Source organism: Echiichthys vipera (genome assembly GCF_963691815.1).
Source record: "Echiichthys vipera genome assembly, chromosome: 10".
In the NCBI taxonomy this organism is placed as follows: Eukaryota; Metazoa; Chordata; class Actinopteri; order Perciformes; family Trachinidae; genus Echiichthys; species Echiichthys vipera.
In genome coordinates, this window is record NC_139835.1 from 14,297,256 (window position 1) to 14,317,557 (window position 20,302).

Here is a 20,302-nt window from a genome sequence, read left to right on the forward strand (position 1 = left end):
TGTTTTGGTTACAGTATGTGGCTTCAGAGTAACAGGATAAACATCACATACTCAGGGTTAGGTAGTAATTGATTACCTGTATTAGTTATTATCTAATCAGATAGATTACAAAAAAAAGCATTTATAATCAGCCCAGAATTTTTTTTTTAAATGTCTTTAAATTATAGCCATTTAAAATAATTAAACTTTTCATATTCTACATGAAGAATATGTTCTACTGTATATCAAAGCAAGTTACTCCTCTCAGGTTGCCAAGCTGTCAGTTTTGTTCATGGAGATTTAGATCTATTTATTATTTTAGAATAATGATTACAAAAAATAGCACGTAATTTGTATTTGGTTACTAACTACATTTGACATATTACACCCTTACACAATCACAAAAACAGAGGTGTATCGTTACACTACAAGAATTTACACTAATACATGACTTTTAACTTTAACCTTGACCGTACATTTAACACTTACCCTGACATCTGACCTAACCTCTCCTTTATGGCACAAGTGGACAGCAACACCCTGAATGAGGAACCGTTATGACCAATTAAAAGTACAGTAATTTCCATATGAAGTGGACAAAGCATATAGTTTGCTAATGACAGTATCAGTATTCTTGCCGGCTAATTTCTCTCAACATCAGCGAGAGCCTGCAGGGACAAAGTGATTGAATTATGAGAATGTGTATTAATGGCAGTGGCTGCTAATTAGCCAAACAGAGAGAGAAGGCATTAATCTTAAAGCCTAGTTGTAGACTATTCAAGCAAAGTCGGTACTGCTTGCCAAACATAATGACTAAATGCCAGGCTGTGGGCAAGAGAGGGACTCAAGGAGCAGCAAGGTTAATCTGTGGTTCGACTCACTTTAATATCCTTATTTTATCCCTGTAGCTCCTTTGAATGTGTCTATTACTGATAAATGAGCTGGCATTGAGTTTGCTCTACTTTATTTTAAAATGTGTAATAGTGTCATAAAGTATTCTGATTTTTACTAAAAATGTATATTATATTTATATTATATTATATATTATTCAATGATTGTAATTATTTATTGTTGTGATACCAGCAGTTCAATTTGACTATTTTATATTCAATTGAATGCAATTTGATTTATAGTGCCAAATCATAGCAAAAGTTATCTCAGGACACTTTACAGACATGTTAACCATTACTTTGTTGTACTTTATTGTATATTTACAATATAATTATGCTACCATGACAGTAGCATTACTATTTTGATGTGATATGTGCATGACAACAATATATAATAAATCAGGAAAAGTAGCATTGTAAAAAATAAAAACATGTGGCTCAGTGTCACAGGTAAAGTATTAAATATTTATTTAATGGTACATTGTGTGTGGATGTCATTGAACTCAATTCAATTCAATTCAAAAAACTTTATTTGTCCCCGGGGGGCAATTCAGGGCACACAGAGCAGCAAATAACGACAGTGCAACTATACAAAAACATTTTACCTATCAACAAGAATAAAGTGTACTGCTAATATCTGTCCCCAGTTGTTGCCAAGTTTAATCAGTAGGTTGAAGACTGGTGGTTCAAATACAAGCCACCAAAACAGACGTAGTGAGAGCCTGATCCTGGTGTCTCTGATGAGGCACTGACACTCTCTGGCTTAGTGGTGTAACTACAATGTGGCTGGATGGGAAAGGCACTCAATCCATCAGCCTTAGAAAAAAGTAGTTTGCCTCAGGACATCAAAAACTGAAAGAAGATGAAATTTGGTCATTTATATAACTCAGATGCAGGTTTTAGACCCAATGAGAACTTTGATTGCCTTTTTCAAAAATGCATTATAGGTCATTGAGGTTAACCAGCTCATTTTGTTCAGAATTTTCAGAGGGGGGCATTGTTGAGATGAGGGAGACAAAATACAAACACAACACATTAGATATTACAATCTAAATGAACCTGAATGAGTTCTTGTTTCATTGTTCTTTTATAGCCTAACACCAAGTAACCTTTATGACAGCACATATTACAATCTATTTAACCTACAGTGTGCATTACGTCTGAGAGCCATTTCCCTAACAATTTTTCATCTAGTTTAGGGGTCTTCAACATTTTTTAAGCCAAGAACCCCTTGGCTGAAAGAGAGACAGAGCCCCCCTAATATACTATAACACTTACCTTTCTTAGTGCATACTATACTAAGCTCTTTATAAAATAATAATTATTGGCATATCCATATATTTAAACATCATGTTTTTATGCTAAACATAGGCCTACATGTGGGAGGCACAGTGAATACTTAATACTTACCCAAGTCACTACCTTACCTGAAGGCCAGTCAGCCTTTCATCAATGTAGTATACATTTAATGTTTCTTAATTTTTTTTACAAATAGGCCGATGTATCTTTACTAATATGTTGGATTCGTGTTGATGCATATTTTCATGTTTGGAAGAAAATATATTTTGGCCCCCTGGAGCAACCCTGGGGACTCTGATCTATAGATAATAAGCATAGTCCGCAGTCTTCTTGTAATACATCCATGAGGTATATCTGTAATCCGCTAGGGGGCGCTACTCGCGGGGATGAAAACGCTTCAACCTCACGTGACCATTCATCCGCCAAATTTGGATTGTGTTTTGTTTCCACCATAGGTTTCCACCCAGCTAACACATGTTAAGTCAAATTTGGTTGCTAAGTTGAGTGACATTGGAAATCTGGCGATTGAATTTCAAAATAATGTATGTCAAATTGCAAAAAACATTGCAAGAACTACCCGTGTGCATAGAAATGGTTTTAATTCGAAAGTTTTAACCGGAAGTGTATTTTATTTTGTGGGCCTTGATCGTAGTCTGATACGGGTGGCAGTTGAAAACACGGCAGTTCCTCCATAGTTTAAACGTTAACGTTAGCTACATTAACGTCAACTATGAACCTGCAGCTGAAATACACCAACGACGTGGCTGACACAGTTGGGAAGCGTAAGGAGAAATATATGGAAAGGAGGAAACAGGTTTGAAATTAATTTAAAGTATTGTCACACTCACTAGGCTTGTTTGATAAACGCCATGGTAACAATGCTGTCCTGTCCACGTCCTCTCGTCTTCCGGTGGTCCAACTGTGTGATTGATGGTTAGCAGCCATGCTAACCGAGCTTTAGCCGAATTAACGTGAATTAACGTTCGCACTTTTCTTTCGTCACTAACGCAAACGTAAATGAAAAAAAACTTCTCACCGACCTTGAATAAAAGTAAAGCATGTTTAGCGTTACTTTTAAAAAAGTTTTAGTTTTACCTTTTTACTAAGAAACGCTTCACTGATGTCAAGTCAGTGAACGCTGCTTGCGCTGGTTGTCATGACGTCAGTGTGGCGTTAAGGTTGAGGTCTACCAGCTCTGGATATGGCAGAGAAGTCCACATTACTTACTACATTCATTCATTCATTCATTCATCTTCAACCGCTTGTCCCTGTACATTACTGCTGATAATGTAACACTGTTCCCTAAAACATTGTTCTGGTTTTAGCTGGCACCAACAGAAGACATTACCTCAGGAACCACTGATGGTGAGTGCACTTGACAGTGGGGGGCCTCCACATGTTCTGATTGGGTTGTAGCAAGTCTTAACATTATGCACACCCATTAATTTACATATTGTTTATTTGAATATGAATTTATATTTTGGATACTAAGAAACATCAATACGTCTATCTTTTTTTTTATTAAATTACATAAATATGCAATAAACTATCATACACATTTGATAGGAATATATGAGAAATTAATTGTATTTTGTAAGATATAAGTAGTTCAATTTTTTTTGAGTTTGAAAATAATAATAATAAAGAAATAAAAAAATAAAACGAATGTAAGGCCAAGAAAGCTGTAACTTACTAACAATAAATTATGGAGGGTAAGGAGGAGTAGGATTAAATATGTTTACACTTCTTCCCCTCCTTTTCGGACTTGTCAGAAAGACAAGTATCTCAATGCTTTCTAGTTGTGCCACATAATTATTATCTGTATTTGTGTTTTTACATGTTTGACATTCTTTTTTAATTAAATCAAAATATATATTCACTAATATAGAATAAATAAGAGAATGATGTACTGTACAGTGTAATGCAAGTTTAAAATTGTGCACAGTAATTTTACCACAAACGGTTTGTTTTAGCTGAGTCTTAATCAAATCACCCTCTTTTGTCTAACCCTAGATCTAATTGATGATTCTTGATGTCAAAAACAATGACACGTCTTTACCTTATATGCCTAACATTGCTTTGTGTTCAATATTTTAGAGGCAGTACGACGGCTCATTTTGGCCAACAGATCCAAATGGCCAAACAGAGAGTTGAAATGCTACAGCAAAGCTTTAGACGAGTTGTTCAAAGCAGTTGCCAACTATCCTGACCAGTAAGTCTAATGAGACTACTCTTACAGATGCAATTTTTCATGTTTATGTTTGAGTATGATGCTTTGTTCAACGTGTTGTTGACTTGTCTAAGGTTTGCCTGTGATCGTGGTTTGCAAGGCAGTAATGAGGACCTGAGTGAGGACTCTACAGCTGCCCCACTTCAGGACTCCCACGTGCTGTTTACGGAGACGGGTATGTGCGTCAGAGCAAGATACCAGTCACCACTGTTTTCTGAGTAGAAAAATTGACTACCTTTACAACAGGCTCAAAGTAGCAGATGCTTAAATCATTTCAGGTAAATACTTCAGGAGGGAAATCCTTTAAAGTATAGTCACATTGATATGTTTTCAGCTTTAAAATGACAGGATAATGTATGATATGCCTCAGTGATCAGTCCTTCCATTTTGCTAGATTTGCGATTTACTTAATTCTTTTTTACGAAAATATCTGATGTTTCCTTACAGCCTCTGTTATAGACAGATGATGAGCCTATTATTTCTCTGTTTGTCCAGATGTGACCTTGCCTTCCGGTCTGGATGGTAGCCTAGAAACTGACATCGACGAGAAGTTGCAAGGAGCTCACCGACTCCCTGACTCATGCCGTACCTCCTCCTTAGTACTAGCAAATGTGTACCAGGAGATGATGAACATCTACGAGCAGCTAAGGGTGAGAGTACAGAACAATTGTAACAAACGTTTATCAGTAAATCCAGATGGGGGAAATACAAAACAGAAAAGTGGCAAGGTGTACGTTTCCTTATGTGTTTTTAGAGCATACTTACATGCGGAGAATATTTTGAATCAAGGGTGCCTGCCTATTTGTGTTTGCGTTTTCCAATTTTGTGATTGGGAAGAGTATGTTTGAGTTTTAGACTCAAAGGTTAGTTTGTATTCGGAATGTTGTATAGTATGTCAATGAATGTGTGTTTGTATGTGTGTATGTATATACAGGCAGAGCGACAAAGCCAGCAGAAGTGGGAGAGTGTGCTGCAAGAGCGAGAGAGGAGGCTGAAGCAACAGGAGGAGGCGGTTGGGAGGCTGGTTGGTCTGGAGGAGATGCTACACACTCAAATACCAGCTGTAGAGGAGGTCAGTCACACATAGACTCCATCCAGTCACATTTAACACAAGGGATGTGTTGCATGTTTCCCCCTCCACTCAAAAATGTCTGGCATTTACTATATAGAATTGTATCAGAGAAAGGGTTGTCACTAAAGAGGTGTTTTCACATGCCTCTCCTGAAGGACAAGATGTCCGTGCACTTCTCTGAAATTTGAAATTCAGACGTATCCCGGACAAGCAATAGTTTTTACGTCACTAATCCATAATCCATACGACGGGTTAACAGAATTTTACACACCAGCAAAAAAACAACCTGCAACCTCCGCTGCAGAGCCAACTTGCACACCGCCCCTAAAGCTGTTAGCCACTGACAGTTACAAGCTAACATGCTAACAAACAACAGAAACTAACTAAAGATTCTAATTTTTCATACCATTCTGATAAGTCTGCTTATCGCTAATTTTTAGTAACAATTGATTCTTCATCTAAGTCTTAGTCTGACTAATATCGGGTTAAGGAGGCCGAAACTATAACTTAGTTGCAGAACGCTTACATTAGCCCCATATGTAGGCAGCTTGGGCTCCGTGTCCATCCATCCTCTTGTGGTGCTCAGCGAGTAGCACCTGCCATACCACAATCTGGCAATGGCGAAGGGGCTCCGCTACCCCCACTGCCTCCTGTTTGAGGTTGGCTCAAACATGTAGGCTTATGGTGGATTCTCTCTGACGTCTGATTTAGGGACACGCTAGAACATAGCTACCAAAGAGTCTCAACCTAGCGCGAGTGCGAGCACAAGCAGCGGTGGGCGGGGCAAGGCCAGATGCAGAAAATCTCTGATGGAGAAAGAGTAGATGTGCTTCCAGCCCCTCATCTGAGTTTTGTTTACTGTCTATGTGGGATAACCAGGTTAAACAAAATATTCATTATAGCGGAGTATTTTTTACATAATTTGAAATGTATCTAGAGTGGGACTTAAAGGAAGTAACTCTAGTCCTCCATCATAAGCTTACCTTAACCCTAATTTAATTCTATTACTTTATACCCCCCCTCCAAACTTAATGCCAATCTGCATGTTAGGCATAGAATAACAGGGGCCAACAAATGTAGGTATATAGGAACAAGGCTTCAGACATTTTAGGTAGTTTAAATGAACCCCAGACATTTTTCAGGAAAATTACTCAATCATACAATCTTGCAATATAATCATCCAGCCTGATCTATGAACCTATAAATTGTTTATAATAAACAAATCAAACTAAACCAAAATCATTTTTTACATGGTCAGCAACGACTTCCCATCGCACAAGGGGGGGATTCAGTGGACTGACTATTACACGCACTTGAGTTAGTGGAATACACCTCTAAAGTGTTCAAGCATAGTTTGGTGTGATTGTACTGTTAATTGTGTGTGAATGTGTCACCAGAAACACCAGCAAGAGCTGAGCCAACTGCAGGATCTTCTTCGAGAGAGAAGCAAGGAAAACAGGAGGCTAAAGTCCAGCTTTGACACGATTAAGGAGCTGAATGACAACATGAAGAAACAGGTTAGAAGTGGCCACATGCAAACCATGATTGTCTGTTTGCATTTTGTTGGTACCTTCAAGGTTGGAAAAGTCCTTCAATATTCTTAAATTATGTTAACTCAGGAACTGAAATGTTGCGGTGTCTTAAATGAACAAACATTTCTAGAAAAAGCTGTCCAGCTTCAAAATACTTTCATTTTGACCAACAAGTCTCTTATCTGATTAAAAGCTCATTTAGTTAAAATGTGCAGGCTTTATGATCTGCATGGCTGAACATTAAGTGATATGAGAGTAAAACCAAGAGTGTCTATATTGTTTGAATGCAATATAGCACCCAAAAGTGATTAAATCTTCACTGCCTTAAGGGTGGAGCAATAGAAGGCTCACGCTGAACAGTTAGCCCCTTGGACCACTGGAGGGTGCTATGACATAACCCTCTTGGATGTTGAATAATACAACAGTAATGCAAAATCACTGAATCTGCATTGTTTTCTTGGTATTACTTTGTTTGGATCATTAAGTGTTTTTGTTGCCATTGAATGAAGCCATCCTTTCTAAAAAAAATGCTTTAAAAAGTGGGCCGCTTTGTATGCATTAAATGAAACAAATGGAAGGAATGTATTCTTGCATAGCAGATTGACATCCAGTGTTTCTAAACCAACAGTTGAATGCAATCAGTGCACAGAATAAGAAGTTGGAGAGTCAATCCAAGAGGGTGCAGGCTCGACTCGAGAACCTACAGGTAAGAACATATTAAGTAACACGCAGATGCTCATTGCTCCATGTTTTTTGTTTGTTTTTAAACTAGAATCAAGACAGTTTGCAATGGACAGCACTTTAAGTGCAAACACTCATTGTAACTGAACCCTTTTCACCCTAAAAATTATTATTACCATTTACATCTTGTAGCATGGAAATTGTTGACCGTAAAGACCTTTTCTGTTTAATTTATTCAGTGTAAATTTGTTTTTTGTTTTATTTTACTAGAGGAAATATGAGCACAGCATAGCATCAAGAGGCTGTCACAAAGTGAGTGTAAAAAGCACAGAGTGTCCATCCAAAAAGGAGAAAACTGGAAGTGGAAAATCCAGCAACAAGGTAGTTCAACGTCTGTGTTTGTGTGTGTGTGTTCATGTTACAGTTGAATGATTTGCTCCAATTAAGGCTGCATATATTTGATGTAATGTGTTTATTGAAAAAAAAATACACTATGCACATCATTTAACATGGTTAGACGCATTCATTACATATATCCAAGCTGGAAACGGTACAACAGTCCTTCTCCACAAACCACAGTCGTCCTGCCAACTGACATAATAAATCTTAGTTTGTGATTTTGTCATCATGGCTGTTGTTGACGAAGATTAAAGTGTCAGTGGCTACAGTTGAGCTCAGTATATACAGCTGCATCTGTCATTCTGTGGATGTTTTTCTATCCCTGTTTAGAGTACTGACTGAGCCGAACTTTCATTTCATTTTATCCCACAGTTTTAATTAACACCTTTAGGCTCCCCAGTGAAATCACAGTCTTAGTGTAATGTTCACACTTTTCCAAATACACCTGTATGTCCCACGGCTTAACATTCAAATAGATATTGTTATAATTGACCTACACATTTTTTTTAAATCCTGACTTCTTAGGTGCCGGTTGTGACTCCATACAGGACATATTGTAGAATCCAGATCAAGAGGTGTATCTGACAGATGATAAAGGTCCAAGCATAACTGGTTGCAGTTAACTGTTTTAGCAGTATTTAACCGCTATGTTCACCCTCCTTTCTTCAGAGCAGCTCCAGCTCCACCCCACTAAAGCTCCTGGCCCTTCTACTGGACTGGGTACTTGATGGACAGACATTCTCATCAGGAGCAGGGAACGAAGGGAAAACTGTCAGCCAGTGTCTGCCTCCAGAATTCATACTCAACGAAAGATGCCTTAAGGTGACATGTTCACTGTAGCGTCACTGTGTTCTCTGACTTTTTTTACATCTGTATTTCAATGAGCATTTGGTGTCATGACCACAGAAGAGCATTACATCAAGCCACATTAAAAAAAAAGGTTGGAATCAAAGTAGCCTCATAAATTATCTTTGGTTCCTTAGGTGCTGCCGTTATTAGCAGATCAGCTTCATCACACTCCTTTGTCAGAACCTGACCTTCTCCTCAACCTTCTTCGCCTCATCCACTGGGCCATGAGACACATGGACAGCAGTACAACGGTAAAGATAAGAAATTATATGATGCATATCTGGATTTGAGGAGTCAGGCTGATGGTTGAAACTGGGACAATTCAAAGAGCAGTATGTGTGACGTTCACAAAATGTTCCTGCGTGTTAGCTTGAAAGCCATTTCTTTCGTATTGACTATGTGCAAAAAAGCCATTTGTAGGCCAAATGGTGTCACGTGACCTGCAGTTCTATATGTGGTCACTACGGGAAAATCGCAACACAGTCCATCACTATTCTATTTCATAAAACCTTTCAGCAAGAAGTCATTATTAATGAGCCACAATGCTAAAAAGAGATCTAAAGACAGTGACCCAAGAGTAGCTAGATAACAAAGAAGCAAGGAGATGTTCTGGTAATTTATTGTAATTTTATAGTAAAAAATTCCATTAACAAAAAAACACAGATGCCTATTGACGTGTTGTGGCTACCTTTTTATGATGTGATCAGCAGATCGAAAAAGTCAATTTATTTCTGACAAAATATCCACCTGCCAAAGAGCAACAACAACACAGGGGAGGGATTACATTCTATAACAAAATTGGCTTAATTCTTATGGCTGCACCTTCCTTAGATATTGGTGTTTGGCCTTGCAAGAGATGAGTGTTCTCCAGAAATCTGCTGGTTCACTTTCACGACATCATTGCAGTAGAAACCAAACAGGATGCACAGTTTTCCCTCAAGAAATACTGTAGCTACACATCAAGAGAGGTACACAACCACTTCAAGTAGGGGATATCCACTTTATCACTACATCTCCCTTCACAGCATGGTGGGCTTTAATGTTTCGAGATCCTGTCGAGTTCTATCTTGTGCTCAGATGAGAAGCGTGGTTATCTGAAGTCCCCTGCCAGTCTCTGTGTGTTCAACAGAGTCTAGACATTAGAGCAGCCTGTCCCTGTCTTTGCAGCTTTGATAAGGACCATGAGCCCCCCGAGACCCACCCATGACAAATACGATACATCAGCCGTTTCTGGTTGAAGGGGTGACAATGATAGGACAATTTTCCTCTTTGTTCAATCCCACTTTGAAGACTTATCTTATTTTGAAGGCCAAATACCCGGCTCCCTCAGCCCTTACCTTTAGCTCATTGACCAACCTCCAGCATTCTCTGTCCCTCAGTTCTCCACATACAGCCCCCGATTGCCAAGCTTCAATCCTCTTCTCCAGTCCTACTGCAGGGAGCTTGCCCCCCCCATGTTTGTTTGTCAGACCATGTCATATCAGCTCAGTGATATGCTTGATGTTAAACCTGAAGCACATGTTCCCTAAGTGCTGCAGTATGTTCACAAAAAACAACCACTATTGGGCCAAGATGCATAAATGGAAGAAGGAAGATAACTTAAAATATTGGGTCCCTACGGAGCTGATGGAGACTTTGGGTAGAGGAAGTAGTAGACAGAGAGAAAGGTCTGTAGTAAGTTTGAAAACCAGTTCTACATTGTTTTGGAATGAGGTTGAGTTTGTATTTTCTACACTGGCGCTTGATGCAGTTCATTATATGCAAATCATTATTATTTTTTATTACAAAAGTAACTGCGTGCAGGCACAGTCATGAATTTTGTGCAGTGACTAGTTTGTGTGTATCTCCACAGCAAGTAGCACTATCTGCCACTCTGCGGCGGATAGGAGAGGAAGTATCAAAGCCCCCATCCCAGTTAACGGTGCCTCAGTCTGAAGATCCAGACCTGCCCAAGTCCTGCAGTGGGGCTGCTGATGGACCCTGCAGGAGCCGGGCCCTTTACCGCAGCCCCTGTCCTCACACACGCATCCTCTCCACCCTAATCCTCCTCCGCACTGTCACACAAGGTAATAATACATAACACACATATACAAACTGTATCTAAAGCATGGTATTTGGAAAATGCAAACAGGGCTGCGATTATTTTCAATATCGGCGAATGTGTAAATTGTCCTTTATTGTGAGCATTGGGTCTGTAATGTGTCAAGAAAAAAGAAAAAAAAACCTATGACAATATCCCAGAACCCAAGGTGACATCATTTAATTGCTTGTTTTGTCCGACCGACCGGATATAAAACAAAGAAAATCAGTAAATCTTCACATTTGCAAAACAGGAACCAGCAAATAATTTTCGCTTGTTCAATGAATTAAACAGTTTACCAGTGATTAACAGTTGGAGACTGATGTTCTGTTGATCAAGTTATCTATTAAACGCCTGAATTGATTCTGTACTAGAATCAGCTCTTGGCTACGGAAATGTGGTTATCCTTAACCACACTGTCATATCAGTATTATAGTCCATCCATTTTTTTTTTTTTTTACTTCAAAAGAGAATTTTACTGTCACAGTAGCTGCAAAGATAAGATCTGAATATCCATGGTGGCATATCTCCTGTGTTGAGAAACCACTGAACTGAAAGAATTGAAAGACACTTCGACATGTGGACCAGAGGATCGACCAGCTGATCTTTGGTACAGGGAACACCTACTCTAGGTAAGTAGGCTACATGGGTTAAAAGAACAAGTACCAAGTGAACAGAGTCCCTTGAACGATAAATTAACTTTACTAAAACACAATTTGCAGAGCTCCCGTTTACAAACCTCTTTACATGGTAACCAGATGTAGCTAATATTAGCCCAGCTGCTGAAAACTGTCGTTTTATTTATTAATTTTTTTAAAGATAATTTTTTTGCCAGTTTTTAAGCCTTTTATTAAATAGGACAGACAGGAAATGGGGTCAGAGAGAGAGGGGCAGACATGCAGCAAAGGGCTGCAGGTCGGAGTCGAACCCGTGGCTGCTGCCTCGAGGACCTTCAAAACTGTCTTTTTACTGCCACTAATAACATGCATAATACTCAGAGCAGGTGGATGTTGCTGATTCTCATAATCACTTCTGTGCTGATTTAGTTGGAAGAATGCTGCTGTCTGACACTCAGCTCTCAGCCTGTGTTAGCAATAGCATGAACCTCAGATAGCTTAATGGCACAGCCGGCCTTTAGAGGTCATTAACAGGACTGCCTCAGTGAGCACAGCGGGGCACACTGACTTTTTTTCTTCCTCAAATGGTAAGGTGATCAGTTTGTTCAACAGTTGAAGCCCTTTCAGACGGTCACCAAACGCACCTATAACTCAGTCTAAATTCTAAAAATTATGATTATTATTATTTTCTTCTGCATTATTGGTTAATATATTATGTGTTATGTGTATACTATGTATTTTGGAACTGATACTCAAGGTCACCAGAGGATATATCCTAATGACTTTGGGGGTGCTAGTTTTCATCTACCGCCACTAGCTAATTGACATTTTTGGTGCAAACCCCCATCTGCCCCAAACAGTCTTTGGATCTCTTTAGTTTCTTAGTCTTGTACTGATACACATATTTGAAAAGGACAAGGAGCTTGTAGCTGCATCCAACTTATGCTCCCTGGCCTTCCACACTATAAATCTCGGGGCAAGCAGTGGGTGCAGCGTGCATATCCTGACATATTTTGTGAAACTCTCCTCTGAACTGATCTTCCATCTGCTCGTAATGCTCAAGGGCTCCATCAATATCTCTCTATATAGACTTATTTCTGTCAATCTGCTTACCAGGTTTGCCCTCTCCCCTTCTCTGGATTGATGTGAAACCAGATTGAGTATAATGGAGAGATGTTTCTTCCAACTCATATTTGCTTGGATCTTAAGATAATCGGTACCATTCTGAGACAGAGCTAACTAAACTCAGTCCAGTCCAGAATAAAAAGAGATTTATTTTCCTTGTCAGGTTGTATAAATCCAGCACTTTTAGACATTTGAAAAGTATTTTCTTAGAACTTCAGAGCTTCTCAGAAATATTTAAGGTGACCCTAGGTTGGAAATTTTCAACAATGGCAAGGATTGAGTACATTGGTGAAGTATGAGAAAGAAAAGAAATACATATTGGATAGGGTGGATAAAATGGGGAAAGGGCAGATGGAAGACAAGTATCCGTTGCTGAGCAGTTAAAAGGTGAAGAGGACTGTACTAACAAGTTTTTTCAACACTGTGAATTCAAACTGATAGATCCCCACATTTTCTGGTCTGAAAGTAAATTGAATATGTGTGACATATTATATATGTCTGGGTTCTGGTATAGTATGTTAGTGTTGACTTTCAGAGAGACAGGCTCAGGGCTTTAATACAGCGCTGAGAGATACAGACGAGTTTTCTCTTCAAACTGCACGGAACAGTTGTTTTATACTATTGAAGCAAGGTATTCAAAGTATAGATATGCTGGTGGCCTTCTTTTGTGACCAGATATGCTGATGTTCATGCAAGAACACCTGTCTCTGACAAAATATGCACAGGGCCCTTTCATGGTCCTCAGCTAAACGGAACATGGCTCTTTGTATTCACGCCTTCTGGTCATCTTGTCAGAGTGTTACACAAGTAAATAGATTGTGCCCACAAGCCGAAGATCATCACAAGAAAAATGATTACCTAAAGAAATTCCACCTATTATAGGTGGTCAGACAAAACCAGAGATTTTATGATGTCACCTTTGGAAATGGACTTGTACCATATAATGTCTCTCTCTGTCCTGTCTGTAGCTGATGTGCTGGCCCAGGCTCTGGACAGTCTCCGTACCGAGTTGTTGTCTGAGGATAGCCGAGGCCTATTCATCCACTACGGAGGGGTGCGTGTGCTGCTGTTGATGCTTCGCGCTGGCCGCGGAGGTCTGCACACACCTGTAGAAATCCTCACGCAGCTAACTGAACAGTCCCGTAAGTATGACCTTAAAACCGGATAACAACCCTAATTTAGCAACTAATTAACATTTTAGAACATTTTGGTGAATCATATCATGGTACAACAACCGTTGCGGTTGTTGTTGAATAAATAAGTATATCTAAATTTCCAGCCTGCCCAGCACCTCACTTATCTGACTTATTTTTTTAAATGTAAAATTCACTTACCCTGGGAAATCGTCTGTGGTTGACTTGGCCTCGAAAGCTGCTGTGATCACTCCTCTAGGCCAGATTTATAGACTGTCTTTACTATTACTCTTTACATTGATCAATACCAGCTTCTCCTGCAGCATCACTCCACATCATCCCAGCATAAAAACCACATGTGAAAAATAACGGTTTGTCTGAGCTTACATCAATCATGAGCACTGGTCAGGCAAAAAGATTTAGAAGTTGTCATAAAACCTTGGACCTCCGTTACCCCCTGGCTCTTTTATAGAAAGACAAAAGACTTTGAGGACAGAGGTGGACGAGAGGAGAGCACAGCTGCAGTGGGTTCAACTGGGTTATGAGCCATAACATTAAGATTGCTGTACAGCTACAGTAATCCGCAGCAGAGCCACATGCCGGAGGTGACTAGGGCCGGAGCTGTGTGTAAGTCTGTGTGTACATACAATTGTGAGTTTCAAGGGGACTGTAACTCTAGCAAGACTTGCTAATTATAGTGTTTTACAAGCAGTAATGAGGAGAGACGGGAAAGGGGTGAGGAGGAGAGGGGGAGAAAGGTTTGCACCTGAAGGTTGCCAATAAAACAAAACAACCAAAATGTCAAAACACACATACACACACAGGATGTCTATGGTAATACTGCGACAACTTGACTGCTTGTATAAAGTCACATACCAGTAACACAACACATCTTGTCAATAGCACATTCATGTATCACAAAAAGCAGTTACACATATGCAGTTACAGTGTTTTACTGGCTTTGACTGATGTCTGGTAAACACCGGGTACACCAGCTACCAAACTGCGTCATGCAGCACTTTTAACTTCAACAGTTACATTTGAACCTACTCGGTGTGTGCGTTCTTTCCATGCGCAACACAGTAGAGAAATGTTTGTTGTTGTATGTTTGGATGGTGCAGTTAAAAAGCCCTCCCTGACTTGATTAAACTACTTTAGACAAGGTATTTATTACCTCTTTACTATTTGATGTGTCCCACAGCTATTATGTTGTCAACCATCAAACCCACGAGGAATGCGTCTGTATTTCTATGAGTGTGTGTCTGTCTCCATCTGTCTCCATGTAGCCAAATATGTGTAGAATGTAGCACACATTAAAAGGATACAGACCCATTAGAGGACCAGGCAGAGGTGCTGCAGTGCAAACATTTGCTGGGCTCTTGGGGTCGCATGCTTAAACGATGTGTATGCACAAAAACCATGCATACTCCTTTTCCAACACATACGCTGGTATTTAGAAAGAATGTCCAGTGAGATTGTGTGAACATCACGCAGACTTCAGACCAGGTGTACGCGGCCTTAGCTGAGGTAGCTGCCGATATGATAAATACAATAGAAATACTTTATATAATAAGTAATATAAAAATACAACATAAAAGATACCTAAAAATAAAATGTATAAATAAGCAGACTAATTGTAGTGCAAATGTAAACATATGATAATATAAGGTGCATTGGACTGTTGTTGTACAGTGTGATGCATGTGGCAGGAAAGATGTCCTGTGCCTGTCCCTTCGACAGCGGAGCTGAAGCAGCCTGTGTGAGAAGGTGCTGTCTGATCATTGTCTATGATGGCTAACAGTTTGTTCAGCATTCTCCTCTCCACCACGGACTCAAAAGACTCCAGCCTGAGACCAAGTACAGAGCCAGCCTTCTTGATGATTTTATCAAGTCTGTTGGTGTCACTGGCTCTGATGCTGCCGCCCCAACACACAGCAGCAACAACCAACGCTGGTGCTGGCAACAACCGACTGGTAGAAGATCTCCAACATCTTGCTGCACACGTTAAAGGATATCAGCTTCCTCAGGAAATAGAGTCTGCTCAACCCCTTCTTGTACACAGCCTCGGTGTTAGATTTCCAGTCCAGTCTGTTGTCGATCACCACTCCCAAGTATTTGAAGGAGACTGAATATAAGTTAAGAGACGGGAAACATTGTTTTAAGAGCGTTTGTCATATTCCACTGATTGGGGTATTTTTTTTGCAGGCTAAATGTCATTCAAAGGGAAAGTTATAATCTTAATTTTAAATTATTTACGAGTGATCGTTTAGATTGAATCTAAAGCACTTTGTAAACTCAATATCAGTGCTATATATAAACTTCTTTCTTTCTGCTGTTCAATATTAATAATAATTATGGTTGAGACTTAACCGTCATGATGGTTTGCATAAATGTGTTGAATTGGTGGTATGAATGCTACAGATTCACAGGCATGTAATGGCAGCACTTTTGCACCGTCGAGAGCCTCAGCGATGCAACACAGTAGTAAATCTTTCCCCTACTGCACGTTCTTCGCTGTATTTCTCATCGACCAAGTTTAAGGGCATTTCTACATCATTTATGGCGAACTGTGGAAATAGGGCTTGTACACAGAATCAGTCTTAGGTGTGACTTTATAAATCTGCAAACGTATGTATCCGTCTTTGTGCGTTCACATTGTTTAAATGCGTGAATATGGTCCCTGGTCTTTATAAGCTATGATGTCAGTACCTCTGAAACAGATAATAATAGTACCAGCCGCAAACAACGGTACGTTAATAACCGTATAAGGTTTGAATCAATTATCAATCAGGTCTGGAAGATCTTTGAAAATTAAAGCAAGTGGTATCAGAATTCAGTTATTGCAGGTTTAAATCAAGAATTTGTGTTTAGAAAGTATTTTTTTGGTGTACACAATCAAAAACAAGCAACACACAAAGACATATTTTGCACTCTACAAACACCTACAGTATTACATATTACATATTATGACCAAAGATGAAAATATCAGTATAATTACTGAAGAAGCAATTATGACTACTGCTTTTGTGTAGAAGAAAATTAATCAACAATCTTGTAGTCGATGAATAAGAATAAAAGAGCCAGAAAGTTTGGGGGGGTATTCAGCTTATAAAATGTAACGATTTTCAGCTTTTCTCGGGTTTATATCACTGTGAATATGTTTTGGAGTGTTGGAGTGTTGGTCTGACAAATCAAGAAAAATGAAAAACATCCCCGGGCAATTTCACCTTTTGATGGGCATGTTACTGTTTTGTGACATTCTAAAGTCGTAATGAGTCATCAATTAATCAAAAAAATTATAGTTGACGAATTAATCTAAGTAAAATAATCATTACTTGTAGCCCTGCACGGCCTTACAAACTCACCACTATGTTGGACTGAAGAAATATTCTCAACTTCAGTTTATTAGTTTTGTTGACAACCATATCATCCAGCCACTATTAGCAGACTTTACACTTCACCAGTGAGGTTTTAGTTATGAGGAAAAAAATGCTGGAGTTTAAAAGATGCAAGAAAAATGCGTAGACATTGTTTTCAAGGCCATGTCAACATGTAACATGAATTATAGTAGTTTGATAACCTCGAGGTGATGATTTTGCTGGAAAAACACTGACCAAACTATCCTGCTTTATCTTTCTCATATTATCAGATTGTACCCATCTTAGCCTTTCTTATCTGAACCTGATCGTACTCTTCCTCGTCCAATCCTCTGCTGTGATTTGGTGCCAACAGAACCTCTGCACCAGCCAAAAAAGTCCCTCTATGGCTCAGATTGCATCAGCCCTGTGCGTGGTCAAAGACAGTGGAGAGTTAGGGATAAAAGGAGCAGGAATGTGACTTTAGCAGAAACAAATGTTTGTTTACTAGGAATTGACTCATTTCAGGACTTTATAATTTATTAATTTGAAAAATGTGCAGCTCCCATCTGTGTGCACTGATGTTGTCCTTTCTCTTATCATCTGTGTGTGTGTGTGTGTGTGTGTGTGTGTGTGTGCGCGCGTGTGCGCGTGCGTGCATGCATGCGTGCACACGCGTTTTTATGGCTGATGAAGGGAAGGTCAGAGTTAACAGTGACAATATGGAAGCTCCTCCAAATACAATCATCACAATGTTCTGACCAACATCTGTGTCCCTGTCTGTTGCCCTCAGTTTGATGGCTTAAGTGTTGTCATGGTTTGTTTGTGGGTCCATGTAGTTTTCATTTCTATGCAAATCTGAAACTGATCATTTCCATCTCAATGTTTTAACATTGAATAAAAAATGTGTTGTTCATTTGAGAAATAGTTTTGCAATTCTTTGCTCCGCTTTGTGTTTGTGTGCTTGTAGGCTACTTAAATCCCTTCCTGGAGGCATGTAGCTGTGAGGAGTTTTTCCGAACGGCCTCCCAGCTTCTTAAAAGCACTCGTCTGGAGCTCCCGGCGCTGGAGAAGCTCTCCATCCTTCTACAGAAGCTCTCCAGCATCAGGTAGACACACTCCGCTCCATTCTGATAATAACACAGACTGAACAAGGATTAACTTGTCTCTGATCATGAGTAATAAATACTATGAATACCTGCATGCTAGGACATATGCAACCATATCACGCACTGTTATCATTTTTTTTACATGTCTGCACTGACTGATCTTTATCTGACAAATAAGCAACCTGGGTCCAGATATGAACTCAGTTATGAACTATTTGCATTTCTTTTCCCAACGATAGGCATTGGCGTACGGAGTATTACATGGTTTCACAATCTTTTTGACTCGTGACACCTAAAAAGTAATAATTTTCAGTAGTTCACATAAAAGATTGAGCATGATTAAGATTACAGCAGTATCTAATAACATACATTTGTGTAGCATGACTTTTATTACCTCCATTTCCTAACCTGATCTTGTCGAAAAACCCCTCAGATTTATATTGTGGCCCCTTGGGAGCGTCCTGACCCACAATCTTGGAATTATAAGGTCAACTATAGCACAGTTTGGGTTGCAGATCATTTTTTAAGGTCTAAATCGAGTTATTTCTAGATTGTGGCGTTCATGTATTTAGTTGATCTTTGTGTGTGCTGAGGTCATTAAATCCACACCTTGACCAATTTTTTTAGCCAATCCTGCGGCTCTAGCATAGAGCCTGAAAAAAGCCAGAAAACAGTTGACCACTTTTTAAAGTAAAATATTGTGTTGTCCTGGAAAATTATTTCAACATTTTCTTTAGATGAGAATGAAATACTAGGCTATCTATCAGAACTCCCAAAAAATGGATAACATTGTCATCAGAAAGTTATGTTCAGGATCATATTAGCATTCATTATCATTCATTATCCGAGTGAAACTGCTTTAGAATAGATTGGCCCTTCTGTGTGGATTTTGCATGTTCTCCCCGTGTCGGTTGAAGATGAATGAATGAATGAAAGATAGGTGCATAGACTCCCATACTCACCCATACCTGATTCAGCATTGTCAGTAGTATTACAGGCATTTTCGATATCTTGGAATTAGTAATTTTAATGCTACTCTAGATACTTTTGGCCTTGCCGGCATATGAAGTGAAATGTGTCAGAACTTCTAACCATAATTTCACCATTTCACTACTTAGTTATAAAAGAGTGGGGACACTGTCTAGGGGTGGAAATGTTGGACAGCTGGTCAAAGTCTTTTGTCCAGACTTAAATACCTCAACAACTATATATAATGGATGGACACAGAATGTTCTACAGACATTCATGCTTTCCAGATAATAAATCCTCATGTCTTCGGCGAGTCCTGACTTTTCTTCTCGCACCTCTACATCTGGAGAAGTTTAGTAGTGTGTATTTCCTGGACTCATCATATGCATCTTCAACCAAACTACTCAGCTGGACATCAAGTGTTTTTAAATAAATCAGGATTTTATTTGTCAGGCTACCTTTTTACTTATTGGCCTGTTCAGCCCAGCAGTGTGATCCCAGCCAAAGATAAGTAGTCAATACAGCTGTAGTACATGGCTGTCTTACACTGGTCTAGTACTGTAGTGGGACTGACTCATGGCAATATGTTTCATTGAATGTCTTTGGACTGACGGGTTGTTTTTGTATTTCTTTTGATATTGCCCAGGAAGAATCGCCATCTATTTGAACTGTCCCAGCTCCACCTCCAAGTACAAGAACTTTATCACACCACCAACCACACACACACCTTCCTCCGCCTCAACCTAAGGTCCATCCTCCACAACCTCAAATAACACGCAAATACTTACAAAGTCTTTCTCTGCCCCATTCTCAATTAAAAGCCTCTTTAACAATTCAGACTCCCCAGTAAGGATAAAGATAACTTGCCTTGTGTTGCAGTACTTCAGCACGTTGCTTGGTCTTTCATGTGTGATCAAACTGTAATATACATATTTCCAAAAATACAGTACTTCAAGGCTCCATCTTGCTCTACCTCAAATAA

At 39.3% G+C, this 20,302-nt stretch overlaps 1 protein-coding gene across 1 annotated transcript; it reads left to right on the forward strand.

Moving 5' to 3' along the window:
* Positions 1-5,006: 5,006 nt before the first annotated feature.
* Positions 5,007-20,093, forward strand: ccdc138 (coiled-coil domain containing 138; the record flags this gene model as incomplete). The annotated part of the gene is made up of 11 exons (XM_083921371.1): positions 5,007-5,048; positions 5,333-5,470; positions 6,868-6,987; positions 7,631-7,708; positions 7,954-8,064; positions 8,752-8,904; positions 9,066-9,182; positions 10,784-10,997; positions 13,722-13,895; positions 18,213-18,351; positions 19,967-20,093. Exons 1-11 carry the CDS (start codon positions 5,022-5,024, stop codon positions 20,091-20,093), a joined length of 1,398 nt encoding a protein of 465 aa, XP_083777497.1. The 5' UTR covers positions 5,007-5,021.
* Between the last annotated feature and the right edge of the window lie 209 nt (positions 20,094-20,302).